At 45.2% G+C, this 24,034-nt stretch overlaps 1 protein-coding gene across 1 annotated transcript in view; it reads left to right on the top strand.

The window, feature by feature from the left end:
- ALDH1A2 (aldehyde dehydrogenase 1 family member A2) overlaps positions 1-17,272 on the top strand; it is an 87,107-nt gene extending 69,835 nt beyond the window's left edge. Inside the window, exons 8-13 of the mRNA XM_090270664.1 lie at positions 4,222-4,324; positions 6,207-6,391; positions 7,799-7,963; positions 8,569-8,726; positions 9,027-9,101; positions 15,445-17,272. Coding sequence (XP_090126790.1) covers positions 4,222-4,324; positions 6,207-6,391; positions 7,799-7,963; positions 8,569-8,726; positions 9,027-9,101; positions 15,445-15,517 — 759 coding nt within the window. The 3' untranslated portion in view covers positions 15,518-17,272. The remainder of the gene's footprint in view (positions 1-4,221; positions 4,325-6,206; positions 6,392-7,798; positions 7,964-8,568; positions 8,727-9,026; positions 9,102-15,444) is intronic.
- Positions 17,273-24,034: the final 6,762 nt, after the last annotated feature.

The raw sequence follows: 24,034 nt of genomic DNA, 5'->3' as shown, positions 1-24,034 counted from the left end.
TGGATACAGCTGAGAGACTGTAGGGATTGCAAAGTTGGGAAACCACATGGTAGGAACTCTTGTCACTTTTTCATGATGTGAGAAACAAAAAATGTTTGGATTTTTCTGCCGTTCAGTGCAGCTGTGATGCTTCTATGAAAAACTACTTCTGCTCTGTAAGGCTGGAAGAAGCAGAATTGTGCACTGACTCTCCAAATGAGCAGCGGCTCCAGGAGCGCTCTTTGTCTTTGTTTAACTTCAACAAACTGGAGACCTAAGGGACAGATGAAAAACTTGGCTTGTGCCTTCGTTCACCAGATGAAGAAACTGAGGCCCAAGGAGCTGAAGTGGCTTTCCCAAACTGAAGATGAGTTTTGGGTTAGGAGCCAAGCCAGAGTTTGTAGTACCGAAGCCTTCTGACTCCTATGGGCCAAACTGTAGTCCACAAACCTGAGCATGGTTATATAACCAGGTTGTCAGAGATGGGGCAGGAGGTATAATAAGAGTATACTGTGAAATCTTTGCTGATAGGGAAAAAAAAGATAATGTTGAACTCAAAATTTGGTCTCCTTTATCCTGTTTAATCTATATTCGCTTACTGTATGTTTCCCAAACTATGTGTTTGTCTGTTTGTCTTACAAATCTCCTGTTTGATCAGAGTAGGTCTTGGTTTTATTACGTCAACCCCTGTTGACTTGACTTTGTACCACTCGGGAGGCTGAAACGTCCTTGCAGCCTTGTCTATCTCACTGTGCACTTTCACCTTAGAATCACATGTTGTATTAAGGGGTTCAGTATGACCAGGGCAGTGCATGTCCCCAAGGAACCCTACCCAGGACTTTCCATTTAAGCTTGTCCAGTGAATCCCAGGCCTTTTCTTGATGTCTGTATTTCCTTTGTTCTTAGACTTTTTAACCTGGTAGGTTTTAGTTTGGGAAACCTTCGCATGGTATTCGTATAAGTGATGGGTTAGGTTGGTTTGCATAGGACCTATCATGTTTTATAAGCAGACACTGAGTCAGTTCTCACTTGAGCTCATTGTTTTTAAACGTTACTCTTTCCTATTAAGAATTACTTACTTTGGAGTTGCATCTGCCCTCCTTCCCATCGCCCCTTCCCCCTCAAGATAATGATAATGAGGCATGCCTCCTGTTTGGGGTTACTTAACCTCGCTCCACTGGCAGGGAGAGTTCATGAGTAGTAATATATTCTCCGAAGAGAGTCTGACCTGGAAACTGAGAATGTCATGGGAAGACACACAATGCCTGATCCCATAAGTAATGAAGATTTTGCATCCAATGGGTAAAGCCCAGAGTGGTCTGACTCCGGGTTATAAGGGAGTGCTACAGAACCATAATTTCATCTGTTCAGATCTAATATTAAATCAGATCCATATTTTCATCTAAGTGGACTGAAAAAAATGCCCTTCCTGAGCACCTGCTGGGGTTACATGGGAGTCCTCTCATCTGTGAGTTCTGTGTCGCCAAGGGAGTGCCTGGCACTGCACCTGGCACACAGTAGGAGAACCAAGACTATGTATTGAATGAAGGAGATTGGTGAAATCAGGTTTTTCAGAATATCCTGTCCCGAGGCCACTCCAGATGGAAGTGGTTCTCCTGTCACCTAAAACATCCAGTTCTTTCTTGAAGCTGGGTGCAACTTGATCTTCTTCCAAAGATGAAAAGGAAAGGCATTCATTATTCATCTGAGATTTACCTTGCAGTGTTTAGCACAAATTTGGTTTCTAAGGAAAGGCTGGCAAAGCATTGACAAAGGAAAAATTATTTTAAAGTATTCTTCTCTGATGACCACAGACTGAGCAAGATTTTTGAATAATTACTATAGATACGAAACTAATCACTGGACAACATTCCTAGTGGATATATATATATATCAACCCACAGAGGGTTTGCTGAAAGTCAGGGAATAGGGCTAACAGAAATGCAATGCCAACCAGACCAGCACTCCCTTTACCAACTCCAAACATTTATTCGATGTTTACACATTTCTTCTTGCTTTTGCTTATTTCCTGAATGTCGATCTGAAGGCAGAATATAAGTTCTTTTAACTGATTTATGATCATCATTTGTGTCTATAAAAGGTGATATTTCTGCTCACTTTGAAATCAGTTTGGAGTTCAAGGATGAGATGTTGGTGGTATGATATACACATTAGATACTCAGTATATATAGAAAGGAAGGCAGCAAGGGAAGAATGTGGGGCAGAAGGGAGGGAAGGAGAGGGAGTGAGTCCAGCCCACCTAGAGTCCAACAGGTTCTGCCTGGAACCAGCTGGGTAACCTGCTAACGTCCATTGACTTCTAACTCTTGAGTTTGCTTTTTATGGTTTTTGGGAGCCTTAAATGAGAGAATACATATAAATGTCTGATACAGACCAACTCAATAAATGTTAGTTTTTTAATACAGTGATTAATAATGTTCATGACTTGCAGGAATTATCTCCTTTGAGAAAGCACTTGTCTATCTTCCTAGACTTTAAATTAAGTCCCCATCAATTAATACAGTTTCCTCGGGGCAGAGAAAGCCTCACACACTAAGATTCCTTAGAACAGGTGGTCGTAGACACAGCCTCCTCAGGGACGCGCCACGGTGCTGTTGCCCCAGCTGCCTGTGGTGCCGGCTTTCCCTCTGTCGCTACGGTCTCAGGCTAAGGTCATAATTCTCACCTGGTTGACATCCTCTTGGCAGAACAGAGGGCCAGATTCTCCTTTCCTTTGTGTTCATGTATTTTCTTCTTGAAGGGGAGAGAGCATGTTTGCTTCAGAACAGGGCCTCTACTAGCCCGTCTTCCCAGGGAGTTTACCTTGTGGTAGAAGAGACATGAGCTGGCAAGGCAGGGAGAGGGCGTTGTGGCTTGGTGGGCTGCATCTGCCCATTCATCTTCAGGGTCAGATGTCAGTGTTTCTCCTCCCCTTGGTAAGTAACATTGTTCTGCAAACCAAGAGATTCTAATTTTACCTCAAGGTTAGCTTTCCTAAGAATGAGAGTATATTTCCTAAAATTTTTTGCCATAAAGTAGAGTTATAAAAATACAAACACACACACACACACAAGCAGTTAATCCATCTAATGAGTAGTACTGAAGATGGGTGAAGTCACAGAAACAGTTTCCCTAGTGTTCCCTGAAACAGTTGATACACGTAGAGTTTGGAGATGCAGGACGAGACCTTAGCATCACCCCCCTTTCTCTGCACTGAAGGTGGAGGAAAAGGGGCCCCAGCTTCTCACACTGGCATGTGGTTAACATGTGTAGTCACTTACGGTGTGCCCGGCCTGGTTATAAGGGCCATATATCTTAAAACGCTTAGTCCTCAGGACAACTAAATACTGAGGTGGGCACTACTTTTAACTTCACTTACAGAGGAGAGGATCTAGAGGCTCAGAGAAGCTAAATAAATTTCCCAAGGTCAAACAGTAAGTGATAGATAGAATCAGTAAAAAAAAAAAAAAAGTCAGGTTCCAGAGCCTTTTTTCTTAACAACTACTTTGTCCTGCCTGAGGCATTATTAGTTCTACTGGAGGATCTCAACAAATGGCTGGAGGAATCAAATGTAAATTCAGCATTTCTCTTCTCCAGACTTAGAAAATACATAATTTTTGGTAGGATTTGAGCACAAGTAGCATTTTTCATCTCAAGAGCAAACTGCCTACCTGGGCTCCAGAGCAGCTCGGCATTTTCCGTCTCGTGGCCTCTGCCCTCCAGTGGAGCAGCACCTGGTTGGTGGTCAGGTCCTGCAGGAGAAGTCCCTGAGATGCCGTTGGCCTGCAGGTCATTCATTAGGTTTCCCCGCTGAGGAGGAATGGATACGGGAAGTTGAGCTGCAATGCAGGCCTGACAGCCTCAGCCGACCGCGTGTGGCCTGGCGGAGCATGTGTGGTCTCAGAGTTGTCCTGTGGTGGACTGAAAGGGCAGGGTCTTTATACCCCTGCCACCATCGGTGGGTGGATGTGGGACACCCAGGGGAGGGTATCCCCTTGGACGAGAGAGCTCTTTTTAGCTGAGGCAGCCTCTGAAGGAGCTGACAGCATGCCTGGTCACTGAGGCAGTGACTTATATCTTGTCCACACAAGGTGACCACAGGAGTTGTTCCCGTGTCATCCAGCAGACAGGTTTGCCTTGCAGGGTGCATTACTGCTGCGTACCGCTGCTGCCCAGAGCTGGTTCTGGCCATTGCCCATCTCAGCCGCACGATGTGCAAAACCTCTGTCCATTTCCTTTCAGGTTGGAAAGCTTATCCAAGAAGCAGCTGGAAGAAGTAATTTGAAGCGAGTAACTCTGGAACTTGGAGGGAAAAGTCCCAATATTATTTTTGCAGATGCTGATTGTAAGTAACTGCAAGTCTCACACATGTTCCGGCACACCGTCCTTTGGTGCTCTCTCTCATGTCCACTTCTGACAGGGCACTAATTCAGGAAGGAGAACATGAACCCTCCTTTCTACAGGGAAAATAGTTTAATATTGGGGAAGGGCACCTACCGATTGGAAACTGAATAGGGTTTGTTTTCTAGGCACCAATAAACCCTTTTCACTGTGTGATGTAGAATAGGGTGGAAGGGGTGAAGGCTTGGTCAGTGCTGTATAGTGGAAAGACCAATGCTCTAAGCATCTGAACACCTGAAATATAACCTCCCTACCTAGATTCAAGGAATCTGAAACTTTTCAAATGTGCCTGGTGGATCATTAAAAAACTTCTACTTCACTAGCCCCACTGACATTTTTTCCAAGCCCACACCCCTTTCTCTGGTTAGTCATTCCAACCCCTTTCTGTGGTTCCCATGACTTTCAGTCGGGATGACCACACACTATGGTCAGTTCTGTATGAACAGACCTAAATTGGAGGTGATTATGCCTTGGCAGTAGGACTTCAGGGAGGCTGGAAGCAGTAACCTAGGAAACCCCATGTCTCTAGGCAGGATACTGTCTAGTTCACTCTGCACAGGTGTGGTCTCTGTGTTTTGAAAAAACTTTCCAGGGAATGAAATTCCCACATCTCTCTCAGTCATCCTTTTTCTTCTTCACATCCTGCCAGGCAGAGCTGCTTCCCTGATTTCACCACTGGAGAGAACAGAAAGCAGATTTCCTGAATTTCAGCCCCAGTTTGGAATTTGCAAAGAGTTCAGCTTCAGCTTTATACTAGTTGTCAAGGGGATCAGCATTCTTATGGCTAAATCCTCCTGAGGAATAGGCACCTCATTGACATGACATTGATGGATTGAGTCAGTCAGTCATTTAGCACCAGGTTTATTAATATTTTGAAGTATAAGAGGTGAAAGCGGAAGTTATATGCTATTATACAATTCTATATAAATATGGAGGAAATTTAATAGCTTCAAAGAAAAAGCATTGCTGTTAGAGTTTTAATTCACCACAATACTATTTAAACATAACAGCCATGCCCTGGCAGGTGTCGCTCAGTGGGTTAGGCATTATCCCACAGACTGAAAGTTCAGGAGTTCAATTCCCGGTCAGGCACGTGCCTGGGTTGCAAGTTCAGTCCCCGGTCGGGACATGTGCCAAGAGGCAACCGATCCATGTTCCTTTCTCACCTTGGTGTTTCTTCCTCCTTCTCTTTCTTCCTCCTTACCACTGTCTCTCAATCAATAAAAGGAAGAAAGGAAGGAAGGGAGGGAGGAAATAACAGCCACAAGGCCCTATAGATTAGGGCTTACATATTGGCAGTCACAGGCCAAATGCTGGGTATAACTACATTTATATGTCTAAATCTTACACAGTGCTTAAAAGAACGATATATTAAAAATACTGATTTCCAACTTTTCTTAAAATTGGATATCTGACAACCACGGGCTTATATCCATGCCCGGCAACAGCCAGGCATAGTGGTTTTCCTTCTGAGCCTCCGTCACACTGTTTTTAGTACCTGGCGGATTCACAGCATTATGTCATCTGCCCAGCCCCTCTGAATATTGGGGGTTGAGAATCCTGTTATAGATGATGTGCTCCAATCCATTTTTTTTTACAGAAGAAGAAAGGACTCAAAGAAGTGAAGATGTCCAAGTTAACATAGCCAGAACATGAGGGTCTCATTAGAACCAGAACGAAGTTGCATTCTCAGTCCTGTTACTCACTGTTGTGCCCTGCGGTCAGCACGACATTATCCCTGGGGCTCTGGAGAGGGCAGAGATGTGGCCATACAGACAGGCCGTTGCAGTGAAGCAGTGTGAGAACATGGCTGTTTCCTCTTGCAGTGGACTATGCCGTGGAGCAGGCTCACCAGGGTGTGTTCTTCAACCAAGGCCAGTGCTGCACTGCGGGGTCGCGCATCTTTGTGGAGGAGTCCATCTACGAGGAGTTTGTGAGAAGAAGTGTGGAGCGGGCCAAGAGGCGCATAGTGGGGAGTCCCTTTGACCCCACCACTGAGCAGGGACCCCAGGTAGAGAAATCATAAACATTTCCTTTTTTTACTTAATCTCTAGTGAGCACAGAAACTGGACACTCCAGTGGGACCCAGCAAAGCACCACCTTTCTGTTTCCCACTGCCTCCTTACTCCTTTACCTCGTCTTCATGGCTGGAAGTATAGCCAGTGGGGCATTCCTTACGTCTTTTGATTCTTTTTCTATTTCTAAATTTTATTTCTAAAAAACTAAAGAATTAGGGTTACCTTGAGGATACTTTGAATTTGTGGGGTAAGTTGGAGTCTCTCATCTCAAAACAAAGAGAACTAGTCATGACAAGGGATCTCGACATTAGCACCCAGTCCCAGCCCTAACCATTGGGCTTCAAGCATCCTTGCAGAGGCCATGGTCAGGGAGGCCAAGCATCTCTCATCTGCAGAAACCAGTTGTCCTTCCAGTGCATAGGGTTCTCCCCTGACCCTGGGCTACCTGGGAGACCATTTGTAGATTGTGAACATGTAGGCCACGAAAGGCTGTCTACTTGCCCCCTGCTGTACGATCGTGTCTTACTCAGTGCTTCATGCACTGCTGTGGGACAGGGAGGCCACGGAAGTCCCCGCAGCCTGTGCGCTTCATCGCTGCAGGTTCTCCACAATCATCAAGGCATATTTCCAGGTGGCATTCTGGTTTTAAACTGTAGATAGAATCTGAGAATCTGAGAACTTTTAAAGGATTATGTGGACCAAATCTCATCTGGATCACTAGATGCTGAACTTTTCTAATAAGAAATAACACTTCCTAAGTTTTGGGGCCATTTGAGAGAAGATTGATGTACTTGCTGAGCATGTCATACTCAGGTGAATGTAGGTTTTTATATTCTTTACCATAATAATTGAGTGATAAGCTTATTACTTTTGAAAAGAAGACTGACCTTATTTTATGGAATAGGAAGCTAGCCCTCACTCTTTAAACTTAACGTTTTCCTCTAAAGGTGTACTAGTTCCATTAGAAATTCACCTCAGTAGGATTAGATGTGTAGTAGCATGTAAAGAGGTTATATATTAGCTCATCTATGTTTCCATCCTTTTAGTATCAATACAACTTGTTAAACTCTTCATTTGGTTATAGAGGTCAGTTTTCCCCCCACACAGTGAATAATAAATTCACCAGTATCTCCATCATTTAGAAGCGGTTAAATCTTAAACTGGTATTTCTCATTCAGCGGTATCATCAGAACTGTTCGTTTACTGGGATTCTTGATATATTAGCTTGAACGATACAGAATTGCCATTTTTCATTGATCAAAAATGTTTACCAGTATTCCATGTAATTTGACTAGGTATGACGAAGCTTTGAAAAAAATTACAAATGATTCTTGGGAACATGCGTATTTCCTTCTTTGTAGAAAGTTTTACTTGGAGTCATTAGATAATTTTTTCTGTAGATTGATAAGAAGCAGTACAACAAGATCCTGGAACTCATCCAGAGTGGTGTGGCCGAGGGCGCCACGCTGGAGTGTGGAGGCAAAGGGCTGGGCCGGAAGGGGTTTTTCATCGAACCCACGGTGTTCTCCAACGTCACTGATGACATGCGCATAGCCAAGGAGGAGGTATCCAATACAGGGTTCTAACAAAAGCCACATTTTCTTGGGATGGTCTTCAGAGCAGTTCTACTAAATGATATTAGTTAAAATGATTTATATTTTGTTTACATTGTACTATAGCAATAAAAACATGGCTATGAAAATCTCTGTTTCAAGAAAAAGTTAAAAAGGAAGGGACGTTAGGTGACATGCGGTACAACTGTGATTGTTACTAGCCAGCAGAACAGTCGGGATAGGCAGTCGCTGGGTCACCAGGCTGTGAACCAGGACAGAGCATGCCGGCTTGGCATCTTCATGTTCGTGCAGGTGAGGGGCCGCCCGTGCACCAGCACAGGGCCGTCCTCCTCGCTCCTGCCTGGGGCTCTGGGACAGGCAGCTGCAGTGCACACAGTGGAGTCAGCGGTGCCAGGGAGGCTGAGGCGTGGGGGGATTACACTCTGTAGGCTCCTGTGTCATCTTATCCTGGGAAAGTTTGGGATATTTGACAGTTTTGTGCTGCTAAATTTAAATATTATTTACATAACAAAGGCAGAGAACACTTGCTTTGAAATGTGGGAAGCAGGTGAAGGAATGACAAAGCAGCCATGTTGGATCAAACTCTTTTGTTCCAGATCTTTGGCCCCGTTCAGGAAATTCTGAGGTTTAAGACTATGGATGAAGTTATTGAAAGAGCCAATAACTCTGACTTTGGACTTGTGGCCGCTGTCTTTACCAATGACATCAACAAGGCCCTCACAGTGTCTTCTGCAATGCAGGCTGGGACTGTTTGGTAAGTCGGTCTGTGTCGTTGTTCTGCTCATAACACATTCCACTGATGGTGTAGGGGCCTTGCCGTTCTCCAGAGCCTGGGTGAAACACACACACACCCTGCGGAAGGATGGGGAAGACCTCACCCTGAGAAGGGTTGTAATCTTTACTGGCTAGATCAGAAAATCAAAGTAAATCTTAAATTATACTTTTTCTTTTTATCTGGAAAAAAAGAAAACTTACAAAGGAGGTATCATACCTGTGGGATTATTTCCATGCAAGCAGAATTTACACTAACCATAGTACTGCTTTCATCTTTCAGGATCAATTGTTACAATGCCTTAAATGCGCAGAGCCCCTTTGGGGGATTCAAGATGTCTGGAAATGGAAGAGAAATGTAAGTGTCCAAAGTTGCTGATGAAACAGGGGTTGTGAAAAGTAACACACAGACGTGTTTTCATTCTCTTCCTCATTTATTCATTAAACAAACATTTGGTTGGTCGTATACCACTATAAGGTAAGCACTGTGCTGCACGTTACAAAAATGAACAAATACAGTTCTCTTACCTTCAGTGGCAATGGAGAAAAATTAGTGTACCAGTAATTCCTTATAATAAGGGCTGTTAGAGAAGTGTGTCAAACTTCTTATAAGTAAAGTGATAAAACCATTTAATTTTGGGGTCAGAGAAGACTTCACAGAGAAAATAACATATCAGTTTTTTAGGAGCAGGCATTCTAGGCAGAGAGAATAGCAAGAACAAAGGCGTGAAGAAACAGCAAATATAGAATACTCAGGAACAAAACAAGAGTTTAGTATGTTTGAAACAAAGCTTACCAACTGCTAGCCCAGGGACAAAGCTGCACAGAAATGCTTTGTTTTGCCTCACATTTAGAAAACTTTACCCGCCACTAAAAAAATGAGGAGGCTCTAAATAAAATCTGGATTCCTTGCTTATTTTCATCTCCCCATAGCAGAACTGCTGCAGCTGTGAGCTCTGCAGTTCGTCCTTTCCCCTCCCTTCCTGTTGGTTTTCGACCTAATTCATTTACACACACCTGATTCACTCACTTGGGTCATCTGCTCAGCGCCTATAGGTTCTCTGAGTCTGGGAATGCAGTGTTAGGCCATAGGATGAGTGAGGGGTTTAAACCCAATCTCAAAGGGCCTTAAGGGGCATTCTGTGGGAGCCGAGGAGACCCCAGAATTTTTAAGACCATGATTTCTGGCACATAGAGGATGTTTTGGTAGAGATTATAGGAAGAAGACCCCCTAGAACGAATTTGCAATAACAATAATGATACCATTAATTACATGCCTGATCTGTGTTTGGCTTTATGCTAACTTCTCTCCTAACATTTTCTGATTTGATTTTGAAAATGATACTATAAGATAAATATTTATCTTTATATTACAGATAGTTCAGAGAAGGAGCTAAGCGTTAAAAGGGTTACGTAGTTTGCCCAAGTCGTACAGCCAGTAAGTGGCAGATCTGAGAACTGAACCTAGGTTTCAGCAGTTCCAAATGCACTTGGTTCCCATAATATCCAACCAAGGAAGGTGGGCGCCAGGCATAAGGACTCTAGAGGACAGAATAAGGCAGGGTCCTGCGATGTTAAGGACCTGAAAAATGCAGTGAACCCATAAGACTAACACAGAGGGTTTACATGCTTTAGGTACTTTAGCTGGTCATTTCTAGCCTGTAGCCATTAAACCATAAAGTAAGAGTAGCTTTGAGGCAAAGAGCAGAATTTCTAGAATCACACTGCTCAGATGCGTATCCTGGCTGTAACCTTAATACCTGTGCAGTTTTGGGCAAATTACTTAATCTTACTAAGTCTCAGTTTCCTCTGTAAAATCTATAAAACGGGAATAGTTATAGTAGCTACCCCAAAGGGTTGCTGTGAGGATTAAATGTTAGGATTAAGTATGCAAACATCCCAGAGTGTCTGGCAAACCTTCAGGAAATATGTTAGCTGTAGTCATCATTATTGATCAAGTACTGTAGATGAGTGTTATGCAGGTGATCCTCCTTTTTCTTAATAAACATCACTTTGGAAGTGTGGAAGAATTTTTCCTAAATTCCAGCTAGTATCACCAACTGTCTCTGCTAATGCCAGGGAGAAACTACTCTTGTTTGAACCTCTGATTCTGGCCTTCAATGCCTCTCACTTGCTTTACAGCCAGAACTGATCTGGATCCTATTTGCTCAATTATTGGTATTCCTCAGCTTTTATAAAGTCTTCATATACTCCAGGTATCTCTTCTTAACTGGCACACGGCCTTACTTTCTGCTTTCACTTGTCAAGCTGCATTCAACTTGTTGTTGCATTTCCTGCCACTGTGCTTGTGCTCCCCCTGTCTCTGAAAGGTTGGAGCAAGCACTGGTTCTGGGACTGCTGTTCACGTCGACTTCCCTGTTACAGATCACGAACAGGATGAATCCTGGGCATAAAATATACTTGTAATAAATAAGCACGGGTTGATGGCTCCTAATCCCAGGCTTGCCCCGGACCCCCATCATGGTCAAACTTCCTGCCAGGATTCAGGCTGTGACGTTGTCTAGGTCCAGTCTATTCCTATCAGAAACATTCCCCTTGCCTAGAAAGACGGTCCAGGAGACAGTGTGGCTGTGTCAAACCCACCCAGAACAGTGGCCCAAGTTATTGAAGAACAGCCTCTCCACTCGCCTTGTAGGTGCTATGGTGATCTGGCCTTCCCAGTGCAGTTAAAAAATAATTAAGAAACAGTGCTCTTTGAAGAGATACATTTCATCTTGTCTAAATTATATGTTGCTTTGCCCTCACTTGCCCTCTAACATGTTTTCTCTTCTTTAACTAACCTAGAAAACTCTTCATATAAAGAACCTGCCTTGTCCTGGCCCCCCACTCTTCCTTCTCATTTAATACAACCCTAGAAACTCCCCTTAACCCTGCATGTAAAAGATTGTTTATCTCATGGTGTGCAAGATCCATGCTGCTTTGGTCCCTGACATCATCTTGCCTACCCCTAAGAGGAACAGAGACAGGAAGTAGCACTTTCTTGAAACAAGCTCACGGAGGGCGTGGGAGCCTCTGAGCCCCCACCCGACAGAGAGCTGTGGAGAGGGCTGCCCTCTGCAGGTTACCTGATGGGCTGGCCTCTAACTCCTGGGGTCAGAGACTTGGGCTGAGTTTCTCTCAGTTCTGCTTGTTCGGCTAATTCCATCTGTTTCACTTGTCCCGCCCTTTCCCTTCCTCCTTTAGGCTCCCCTGAGACAAGGGGTCATAGAGCCTAAGCTATAAAATATGTATCACAACCAAAGGAACAGAAAGAAGGCTGTGAACCTCAGCACTTAAAATGAAGGACACAAGCTTCAAAGATTAGAAGCATTATTAGGGTACTCTAAATAAGGGCTTCTCAAGTCCATGGGTGTGCATACATATGTATTGTGCATGTATGTGCATGTGTATTATGCATTGCACAGAAAGTCACCTGCAGTCTGGGGGAAGGAGTTTGCTAAGCATGCCTATCTGGGGACCCACTCTCAGAGATTCCAATTTAGTAGATCTGGGCTAAGGCCCAGGATCTGCATTTTTTAACAAGCCTCTGAAATGATTCTGATGCAGGTGGTCTGGGGACCCTGCTCTGAGAAATGCTCCTGTGAGCCAAAGAAAAAGTCTGGGAAATACACCCCCTAAGCAGAAATCCCTATTTGTTTAATAAGTGAGTGTGACTGATTTCCTTAAATGGCTGGCTGCGAGATCCCACAACCTAACAGCTTACCTTACCTGTAGGTATGCCGACTTTGGTTCATCCTAGGGAATATAACAGCCTGGCTGAGAAACAAGAATACGGGCTTCTAAGTGCGCCTGTGTCCAGCTATAAAGGTGACCACACAAAGCCATTGGGACACCTTAATAATAATATATATGCCTTTTAGGCAGTAGTGGAGTTCTTCTTTGTGGAACTGTATGTACTCTAGAATTTAATTAGACTAAGTAGAACTTGAGTCGATTTGAGAGAAAGACCCTGGAATGAGACAGCAAAATGGCTGAGGACTGAACTTCAGGCCTTCAGAGGTCTCACAGAAGTATTTCTCAAAGGGTGGGCCAACTAACACCTGTATCACAATCTCCTGGGTTCCTTCTGGACCTACTGAAACTGAATCTTTGGTGGGGCATTCAGGAATCTACAACTGAAGCAAGCTTCATGGGTGATATGTGTGTATGCTGAAGCTCCAGAATACTGCCTGAGAGGTGGGTGAGTGGGTACCAACAGGATGGGGGTGACTTCACTGGAGTCAGAGAGCCAATGAATGGCAGAACTGAGTTTGCACTCCTGTCTGCCGGCCCCCTGCTCCAGTGTTCTTTCTGTGCTGTGTCCATCGCCCTGGCTTTCTTTGATGCTCTGGTCAGTGTTTCTTTCTTTGGCGCATTTGAGTCTCAGAGCAGGCTGTGTACAGACCGTGGTGGCAGATGGCCACCTGGGACCCCAACTGGGAGCACCTCGGTCCAGCAGGACTCCCATTGCTTTGTGCACCCAAAGATGACAGGATCTAACAGTCACACTTGTAAGCAACCATACTGCTTTCTGTGGACTTCCTGTCTACTTTCTGTAGACTTCTGATCCTGGAGACTCCTTCCATTTCTCACAACCTAGTCAGAGATCTGAGCAGGAGAAGAGTGGTCAGGGTCTGCCCCAAGTGCGTGCACAAGTCAGGAAGCAAGAAGGGAGTAACCTCGCTTCAAACAGGAGGCAGATAATGTCCGTGATGACGAGACACATTCGAAATTGCCCAAGGGCAGGAAAAAGTGCAGAGCGAGCCAGAGCAGAGCTGCTAATACTCAGAGCCTGGACAGAGCTAATGAGGAAACAATATACCAAGGGAGGTAATCCCAAGTTCGTTCTCATTCCTGTAAACAAAGTGTCCACTGCAGGCAAAGGAGCAGCTTGCTTGCCCCAGGCACTCCTTGGCTACCCTCTGATGTCCTGGGGGTAGCAGGCATGTCAACTCAGGTGCCCTACATCCTCAGAGGACCTGCTGGCAAAGGACTGGAGCCTTGTGTGTAGGGATGTGGGAATTCCTGGAAGAAGGCAGAAGGAATCCTTAATAGCAGGCCTCCACTGCAAAGCTCAGTTCCAGTAACTTCGTATCTTTTATACAGGATTGTTTTTAAAGACAGGCTTCCTTAATCCCTTTTTTTTCCCCCAAAATATCTCTAAGTGTTCTTTTACTATTTTTTTTCCTAGCAGAGGTGGTATGTCAACAGGGTGTAGAACTGAGGGAGTGGGGATGGGAAGAAGCCTTCTCCTTCCCTCCCTCGCACAGTGATCAAGAGCCCTCTTTGAGCCTGGTGCTGAAGGGTGTGCACTAGGTTTGGTGGAGGACGGAAAGCTCAGGCAGTGAGGTACAAGTCCGTGGGGGAGACGAGATGCTCAGGCAGCCCCGGGTGTGACAGGCTGTGGTAGAGGTGGGGGTACACAGTGCTCTGCAAACCCGGAGGAGAAGGGGGAGCTGCTTCAGGAAAAGCTTCACAAAGGCATGACTTTACAAAGACTAGAAGGGAAAAAATTCAGGTGTTTTAAAGAAAAAATAGAACATGCTTGATTTTGCAGTGAAGTAGAGAAAAAGGAAAAAAAGCAATTAAAGAGGTAAAAACGAGAGGGTCTAGCGAAGAAAAGTGGAGACAAACAGCATCGTAGCCACAAGGCTTTAGTTGCACCCCAGCGTCCTCAAAGCAGTGGTTGGAAAACACCTCTGAGAGTGTCCAGAGGGCTGGGAAGGGCTGCCCCAGTCTCCTGTGGCCACCCAGACAGGTGACCCAGCTCCCAGCCCCTCCCTCTCAGCCCAGCCACCTGCAAGCTCCTCAGAGGCTGGGACCAATTTAGTTTCTCCTTTGCCCAACCCAGAACAGTGCTGCCCCATAGTAATAGCTCAATTATGTTTGTTTACCAAATGAATGACAATCCTTCATCTATGACCAAGATCCCAGAGGTCTCTGGGAGCCAGGAAGGAAAGTGGTCAAAGGAGAGTCTGGAATGGGGGATGGGGAGTTCAGCTTACTATCGCTTCCCAATTCTTTTTTCATCAGTTATTCTGATTGTGTGAAGACTATGGACATTGTTTATTCAGGATTATGTTTCTAAGGCCTTTTAGGTGATCTGTGCTCTTCCGAGGTAGGCCTTTTGGTGTTCATTTTCATTTATCAAATCTAAGGACTAGTGAGGCGGAATTTAGAATCCCAAACTGAGAGGCCCTTAGCCTGGGAATCGCATGGTTTTCTCTCAGAGCAGACCACCTCTCTGGGAGAGCGGCAGAGCACCGGCGCACCCCGGGCGTCCAGTGGCAGAAACGGGTTTGTGAAGAGGAGAGTACACCTTGGTCCTGAGGAGCCAGTGCGTCTGGGGTGGAAACAACCCAGTGTTCGAGACCAGGGCCTGCCGCTCACTGTGGTGCCCACCCAGGAGCACAGCCAGGGCCCCTGGGTGACTGCTTGCCTAGGCGAATGTCCAGGTCTGTTGCTCTGAGTGGTTGGGAATTGTGGACTTTCTGTGTAATGTTGTGAAGACAGGTCATCCTTTACATTTTAGAAAGTGACTGCTCATAACAGCTTTTCCAGCCCTTCAGATGAAGGCTGGGCTTCCATTAGGCATTTTCACGTGAATCCCCAGGACCTGCACCTTCTCCGGACTCTGACCATCGCTCAGGGTGGACTGCTTGGGCCTCGGGTGTCTGACACTGCCCGTTTCTCCTTTTCAGGGGCGAATTTGGTTTGCGAGAGTACTCCGAAGTTAAGACCGTGACAGTCAAGATCCCCCAGAAGAATTCATAAGAAGGCCAAGAAGGAAGATGAAGGCCCGCCTGCACGCCCCTTCCTCTCTGCTTTCCCTGTGGGGCCCAGCTCTCAGGAAGCCAATGCTGATACTCAGTCCTTATTTAAAGATTTGAATGATGGCATGTAGGCCAGGCCGGTCACTGCATAGCTAAAGCAAACCAGTGGGCACAGTTTCTTGGCACTCTGTAAGGGATCACCCTAATGATACCAAATATTGGGATGAAGGTAAGGGGTAACTGTCGGCACATCCAGTACTCTTTCTGAGGGGGAGCTGAATAAGGGAGCCGTACGATTTGATGCCTTTTGTCACAGAGAACCTTCCTCTAAGGAGAGGTAGGCTTTCCATTGTCTTCATTTTCCATTCTAGGCTCTCCCTGCTCATCCTCTGCTCCTCCAAGAAGACCTCAGCTGGGCTCACTTGGGGCAGATGTTTGGGCCAGGGACAATTTTCCAAAGTTCTGCAGCCAAATTATCATTTCATATTATCCGTTTCTTCAAAGCAAAACATGAAACGGTTTCAGTTAGAGCCAGGCCAGACTGAAAAGGCCGGAAGCTGGTACACTGTAAATACACTAGGAAGTAACTAAGAACTTGGGAGAGTCCAGATCAAGTCTGGTTCTCTTACATCCGTAAATAACATGAGTGGAAGATCAGGAACATGGAGCTACAGAGATCATATGCAGTTTGCTGCATGTTTTGGGGGGAGGGGGTGTGTGTGCACATGCATTTAATTCCTTCTTGGTTATTCTAGAGTAAGGCAGAGAGTGAGTGGTTTTCATAGATTAATAAGATCTTTTCTAAAGCTTATCTTTAAAATCAACCAAAAAACAATCTGAGTAAGCTCGAGAATTTGGGAAAAGGTAATGCTGGATGCCTTGCAGAAATAATTTTGTTTCCAATACTGTTTGACAATTTTTAACTAAGTGAATTATCTCTGCAGTTGGAGCTATAGCTTCTCCCCCCACCAGCCCCCACTGCACCAACAGCTGCTATTCCCAGTGCTGTGGGTGTTACTTTGGCCTCTCATGCCTTAAAATGCCCTAATTCCACTGGCAGTAACCTTGGAAAATTTGGTCAAGCCTGGAGGTTTTCGTTTCCATTTGCACAGTTCCAGTGTACCACAGTTGCCATGCTACTGCGCCAGAGCTGCTCTGCCACACGCAGTGGCTCCCCCGCACGCCCGGCTGGCCTCCCGAGGGGGCAGTGAGAAGCAGGCTGGCTCCCTTTCCTCCCAGCCACACACTCCTCTTCTTTCCAGTGAACCCACCAGTGTGATGCGAGCAATGTCAGCTTTCTTTCCTTCTTCCCTCTACGCAGCCGCCGAGTCCCGTCTGGTCTCTAATCGAAATGAGGATCACTCATTTAAAGTACCAAACGTAACCTAGAGTATGTGGAATATGGGCAACACATATATAGCCTTCTGTACGTAACTGTTTTCTGCCTTCTGACCATACCGGTTTTCTGTTTCTGACCTTTGTCTGTTCACAACATTTTAAAGGAATCTCCACTTGCTGTTATCTGCGGACGACAGTGCATTCAGTGGCCCAATGCCTTGAGAGATGCCACATTTCTGAAATTTTCCATGTGACTGTCATGCTCTCCCCTTGTAGTGCGTGTCCAAGTGAACATATCCATTAACCAGCTAGTTACCTTTGAACTGCAATATAGAATGTGAAAATGAAGATTTATTTCTTTTAATTTACTTAAAAAGAAACCTCTGTGCTAGCAATAAAGCATTTATATTGTGTACTCCTCGGGGCTGTTGGGCTGTGTTTCTGAGTCTGCGCCGTACCACGTGCACTTGAGTCCTCCTCAGTGCTGGGTGTTCCAGCTGCGTTGCTCTCTCTGGTGACAGAGCACAGCTCTTAGAGAGCGCAGTAAGGTAGACAAGACCCTTATTTTCTGGCACTGTTTAAAAACTATGTGTGCATACAGTTTTATAACCATCAATGAAGTACATGAAATGACCATTTTCATTCAAAATAACCTACGCAAAAGTGAAAACCTAGAGGAGTTTGGGAGGCCCTAACAACGGGCTACGCAATGAGAGCTCACATTGCTGGTGGTGTTCAGCAGTAGCTTCATTTTTATTTACTGAAGCAAAATGAAGTCAAAGCTGATGACCTGATGCAATATTTTTGCAGCTGTGAAAAGGAAGGTACGGGGTGACTGTACCACCAGCTAGAGCTTGTTTGCTCTCTATGTTCTCAGAACTGAGCTTTTGGGGAGTGGTGCCCACCCTTTAGACCTGGACGTCCCCTCCTTCCAGCCCTTGGAGTCTCCACCCAAGTCCTGTCCAGTGAGACAAAAACAAAAACTGATGGCTTGGCCACAGAGGAAATCGGACTTGGAGAGACGTGTTGCTGTGGACTGGGACTCAGTGCCCTGACTGCCGTGTTGCATCCCTGAGAGGAGCAGATGGTGTGTATGTGGATGTGGTCCCCAAGATACTGGCTTCAACTCGATGTAGAAGAGGTGAACTTCCTGCAAATATCCCTCAAGAAGGAGATGGGCGTAGAGGAATCATTTAAGAATCCTCTGGATAGGTGGCTTTGTAGAGCTTATATGTAGCAGGAATTGGAATAAGATAGAGATACTTTGTTCTTCAAAGCATAAAGTTCCTCAAACTTTATCCTTTATGATTCTGACATAAAGAGAAATGAAGGCAGCATTACAAATGTCATTAATGAAACATAGAGACACTCATCAGTCATTTGTCATCAGCACTACATATTTAACCCTTGAGATTTCCACTGTATCTTCTCCAAAACAGCCTCAGTGCATTCATATTGATGATTTCATTTTTTTCATGATACTTTAGCTAATAAAGGACAAGAATATTGTAATGTAGGGGCTAAAGAACAGAAAGAAAGAGAATCTACTGGACTGTGTAGTAAAACAGAAAGCACCCAAGAAAACAGGATAATTAAAGAGAAGTTTAGTAGAAGAGGTGGGTTTTGAACTGGAAGGAATGGAATTTCAATAGGCCAGGGAGCAAGGAGAAGGCATTTCAGGTAAAAGGCATCCCTATGTGGCTGTGAGGAGACAGATGGGCTGAAGCAGGCATCCTGTGCTGGCAGTTGGTCAGCTTGCAGAGGACCTTGGGGGTCAGCTGCTGTTCCATGTTCGGGTCATAGAAAATAGGGCATCTTCTGAGCTGGAGATGGCTGAAGCAGTGGTTGGAGCACACTGGTGTGGACAGAGCGGATGGGGAGAGAAACAGACTATGAGTGTGGTGTAATGCTTGCTTGGGTCGTGGGGATGGAGAGTAAGGAAACAAACCAGTGGAGAAATCACCAGAACCCAACTGGTGAAAGAGTGTGAAAGGATGAAAAGTAATTGAGGAAGCCTTCAAGCCCAGCTGAGGAAGGAAATGGCAGTGCTGCTGCCACAGAAGTAGAAACGTGTAACAAAGTTTTGGGGAAAGATGCTCACCTTCAGGCTTCGGACATGGAAATGGTGGGGGCGATAAAGAGATATCCTGAGAAAAATCTCCAGCAGGCATTTGGAAACACGGGATCGGAACCTGGCTCAGGTGACCAGACTATGGCATGAACAGAAAAGTGATGGCCCTGTGTACAGGGGATGCAAGAATGAAACCAAAACCAGGGCCAGGGAGAAGGAACTGAGCAAAAGAAATGGAGGCTGTAGTGAGAGAATAGGAGGACGTGGAGTCAGGAGTGCCCCACAGAAACCCAGAGGAGGACTCAGGAGGGCAAGCAGCAAAGAGGAGAGAGTGAGGATGGTCTAGGGAGACCTCGCTTTAGGAGGTTTTAAATTTCTCTCTTCCTTTATGAAGTAGAGACCGAGGGAGGTGCCAGCAGCCACTGCCATGAGGATGCTTTAGCCGTGAGCCAGGAGGTCTTTCACGGGGCTGCACAGTCTCAGCATCGGCCATGTGGTCCCCAGGCCTCCCCAGTGCCATAGTGCAGATGCCTCACCAGGAAGCCAGTACCCGCCTCTGAGCCCCATGGAGAGAGAGGACATGAACCCACAATTAATACATGCCACATAAATTTAGAAGAAACTAGAACTGGATTAGCTGGCTGAGGTCAGGGAGGGGGAAACTGGCTTTGGAATAAGTGTCAAAGAGTGAGCAGAATCCAGGAAGGGGTAAAGAGGAGAAATAGCGAGACTGCTGGGGGAAAAGACGTCTCTGCACAGAAGTTGTTCGTGCAGTGCCGTAAGGGCTGCCCTCCTGGCTGGGGAAGGGGTGCAGCTGCAATCAGAATAGGTACTTATATAGTCATTTATTGGTCTTCTAGGGTTTTTTTTCCTTTTGGTTGACTGATATCTCAGAAATATTTAAATCAGTCATAGGAATGCTTAAAATATAACAGGAACAATGCAAACAAAATTACATGAATTAAAAGTGGGATTTAAAAGAAAAGAACAGAAAGGTTGGAAACTAATGCATTGAAAATGAGGCACATTCCACAAAGTTCCATTACCCGTCTTACCTGATGAGAGACGAGCAGACCAGTGATCCTAAGAAACCGACCTCCCTCCTGCCTTCGCTTCACCTCTCCTTCCCCCTCTCCACAAGTGTTCACTATGCCAGATGCTGGCTCAGGTGCTGGGATACAGGTGCTAGGAACCAGACACAGCTCCCACCCCTGTAAAGCTCGGAGTTTAATACAAGCACTCACAGCCAAGAGCCAGTGGCTTTCTTTGCTGCCTCACTGTAAAACTCACTTGCCAGGCAGAGACGTGCAGTTTATAGAATACAGAACCTTTTCCACATCCTCTCAGTTGGTAATCCAGAAGAAATGGCTTTGCCCATGGAAGTAGCTGATGAACAATATGGCACAGTGAATGCACTGCACCAGAGGGTCAGAATAGGGACCAGGAATCCTCACTTGGCTCCCTTACTGGCCATTTACAAGCTGTGTGCCTTTGGATGAGTTGCCTGACTTCCATGGGCTTCCACGTCCTCTGTAGGACCACGATGATCATTCCTGCCCTGCCTGCCTCCCAAAGTTGTGTGAAGATTAATTTACATCGTGGCTGACACATTTCTTCAGCTGGTCTGAGACATCATGCTGCACACACACAGCTTTAGACAACTACAAAAAGCAAAAACAAAACGATTCTGTCGCTTTGCTGGCCAGTCTGTAGGACATGAGAATTCATCGTTTCTCCCCCAGCTTGGAGGCCATCAGGTAGACCCTGACTCTCCAGGATAGGTTGGTTCCCTGTGAGTTTCCAGGGAGGTGGGCCCCACTGGAATCCCTAGAGCCATCTAGGGGCAAGGGAGATGAAAGCAGCTCCCACGCTTCCCCAAGCGTTGGTCCTGTATCTTCAATGCATCATTCAGGTCTTGTAAACACCCAGATCCGGGTGGTTACGAGACCCGAAGGCTCTGTCCAGGTCATCATCAGCCACCCTGAGTGTCTTACACAGCAAGTGCTCCTCAATGGAGACTGAACAGAATGAGAGTACGGGAAATCCACTCTGGAACAGCCTGAAGCACTCTTCCTAAGCGTATACGTTGTCTAATTCTCATTTGGTGATTGGCCAGATTAAAAGAAGATCAGCTTGCCATTTAGCCTTTGATGTGAAACTGCTTGGATAATGTTTCCGTTGGCCATTTATCTATGTAGTGAGGAGGAACCTGAAACCAGAGGGCCTGGGCCCATTCCCGCAGAAGCACAAGGGCCTTGTGATGGTTTCCAGGTCTTCAGGCCCTGCGTTTGTTGTTTGTTTCTCAAGAGCAGGTCCCTGTCCTTCTCCATATGAAATAGATGCTATTTATCAAGTGGACTTGAGTTGCCTAATTTCTTCTGCAGTGTCTGCAGTCTGTTTGCAGTGATGAGCGACTGGTTTCATATTTCATATTCTGAGCAGGAGAAAATGCTCACCAGCCTAAGCAGTCCTGAGCTGCCAAGAATAGAGGTCCCTCCATCCTCAACCCCGTCTGGAGCCAAACAGTGATTCCAGACATATCTCTTTCCAGTTCCATGCAGCTATGTCCAATTTATGGAAGAATAATATAGAACCTTTCCCAGTTCCTTTGGTTTGGTAATCTAGAGTAGGAACCCTCAAGCCTCCCACGGGAGTAGCCAAATAATAATGAACAAGAAACCATGTTCCTGCTTTATCCAGAGCTTGGCAAACCCATGGGCAGGGTCTGTTTATTAAACAGCTGAGATCCCAGTCTCCATTTCCCAAGTTAGGTTCATTCATAAACAACACAGGATTCATGTAAAATTGAATAAATTCCAGATGTCACTTGTTAATACAATTAGCTCATTCTCCCTAGTGGCCCTGAGGGAGGTGTAATGGCCACAAACACTCTCAGAGCCTGCAGCGATGTTCCCTCCCAGTCCCTAATTGTGTGTGCTAAAATATGCTTTGCCCTGCCAAGGGGAGGTGGGGGCAGGAGCTTGTCAGGCAAAGGCTGGGTACCGTGTGTGTGTGTGTGTGTGTGTGTGTGTGTATAGGATTGTCCATCCATCATATGTGAAGTCTTTTAAGTTCAGATCTGACTCTCTAATTCCAGAAAGGGAAACTCATTAGTAACATAAAGACCTTCCCCAATGGACAGAGGGGAAGAATTTGAAACTATTGCACAGTTCCCTAGTTGTGTGCCCTTGGAAAATTGCCTTTCAAACCCTTAGTTTTCCTCACCTGTAAAATGGGCTGATTAAATGTCCTACCTCCCGTAGTTGTCATGAGAGTAGAACAAGAAACTGTGTGTAAACTGCTTAATAGTTCCCATTGTACCAGCTCAATAAAATGGTAGCAATTAATAAAAATCAATAAATGAAACATTATTCACTAGAGCTGTAGTCCCGAAGAGGACATAAATCTCACATTCCCTTGGGGTTGAACTAGCACATTTGTGGCTTCGAATTCCCATGCAGAAAGTAGCCAGGCAGAGGGACACCTATATTAAGGTGGCCTTACATTTGTAACGACATGAATGGACCTAGAGAACACTATGCTAAGTGAAATAAGTCAGAGGTAAATACCATATGATCTCAATTACATGAATCTAAAACACAATATAGATGAACAAACAAAACAGAAACAAACTCATAGATACAGAGAACAGACTGATGGGTGCCAGAGGGGAGGGAGGTTAGGGGGCTGGGTTAAAAAGGTGATTCAGAAGTACAGACTGGCAGTTACAAGAAATAGTCACAGGGTTGTAAAATACAGCATGGAGAATGCAGTCAATAATACTATAATATCTATGTATGGGGCTGGGAGGATACTAGACTTACCTGGGTGATCATTCTTTAAGGTATATATATGTCTAATCACTATATTGTACACCTGAAATAAATATAATATTGCATGTTAACTGTAAAGAGCAATAAATTAATCATTAAAAAGGTGATCTTAGTGGTTGGGATTGGAACCAGGAACTCATGTGAATGCTGGGAGATTGGAAGGATAATGATAAATTAAAATCACATGCCTGTGTCCAGTCAGTTCTGCTGAGTCATTGAGCATTAGAGATTTCCTAACATAGAAGATGTTGTCCTGGCTTTCATATGTTTAAAGAACAAGTAACAAGAAGGGGCAAATTGGTGAGGGAGGAAAATGCTAACTTAAAAGAGGGTTTTGCCATTTTGTACCAAATAAATATCAGGTATGTTGAGATTATTATTTTATTATGTTATTGTTGTTGCCTAGCTCAAGGAACATGGTGGCCTTTTTGCCTAGCTGGGGGGTGGGGTGTCAGTTCTCTGGTTTGAATATTTAAACTAAAGCCCAGTAGAGATTCTCAGAAAGGGGATGGTAGCACCTGTGGAGGAGTCACATTCTAGACAGGCATCTCTTCTCCTCAGAGCTACAAAGTGTGACTGTCTGTAAACTCTCATCCCTTCCAGAAGGGCAGGGTCACTCTGGCCCAGATGCTGAAAATAGGGACACTCCTCCGGACAGGGGCCTAGTAAAATCAGCTAAACCTGAGGACCACTGAGAGCAAAGCTTAAAAATGCCCAGAGCTCATGCGTCTGTCCCTTTGTCCTGTTTCAGTCCCATAAGAAGCTGTTATTCCTACAAACCAGTTACAAGGCATGCCCACATGAAGAATCAATAACCTTAAAAAACCTGGGGAAAATAAAACCACCCTGTGAACTCAATCCTGAGGGCTCAGCTTGGGGCATGATGGCCTACAGTTCTGATCTGGCTGTTTTTCCTCCCTTTTTCTTAAAGATAACAAATAATTGAATGTGCAAAGCCACATACATATTGGAAACACTTGTCTTTTTTTTTTCTTTCCATTTAACCCTCAGTGATATCAAGGGCTTTGTAATAAATAAGCCTGTCAGGAATTCTTTTCAGGAAACTAAACCACAGTTTTAATCTTGTCGATTCAACACATTGTTCAGAAATGTTTTGGTAACCTTTAAATTCCTACTCTAGGAGACAGGTTTCCATACCCTCCAATTAAATTCTTTCCTATTTTGAAGGTCATTAAGACTTCAGGAGAGGTGCTTGTATGTGGGTTTGAGTCACATCCGTGTCCTCAGCTGAGGAGGCAGGAAGGTCCATGTTTGT

This window comes from Furipterus horrens, unplaced genomic scaffold (assembly GCF_987537825.1).
Source record: "Furipterus horrens unplaced genomic scaffold, mFurHor1.1.pri manual_scaffold_3, whole genome shotgun sequence".
Lineage (NCBI taxonomy): Eukaryota > Metazoa > Chordata > Mammalia > Chiroptera > Furipteridae > Furipterus > Furipterus horrens.
Note: the sequence above shows the minus strand (reverse complement) of the source record. Positions and strands in the feature narration are given on the sequence as shown.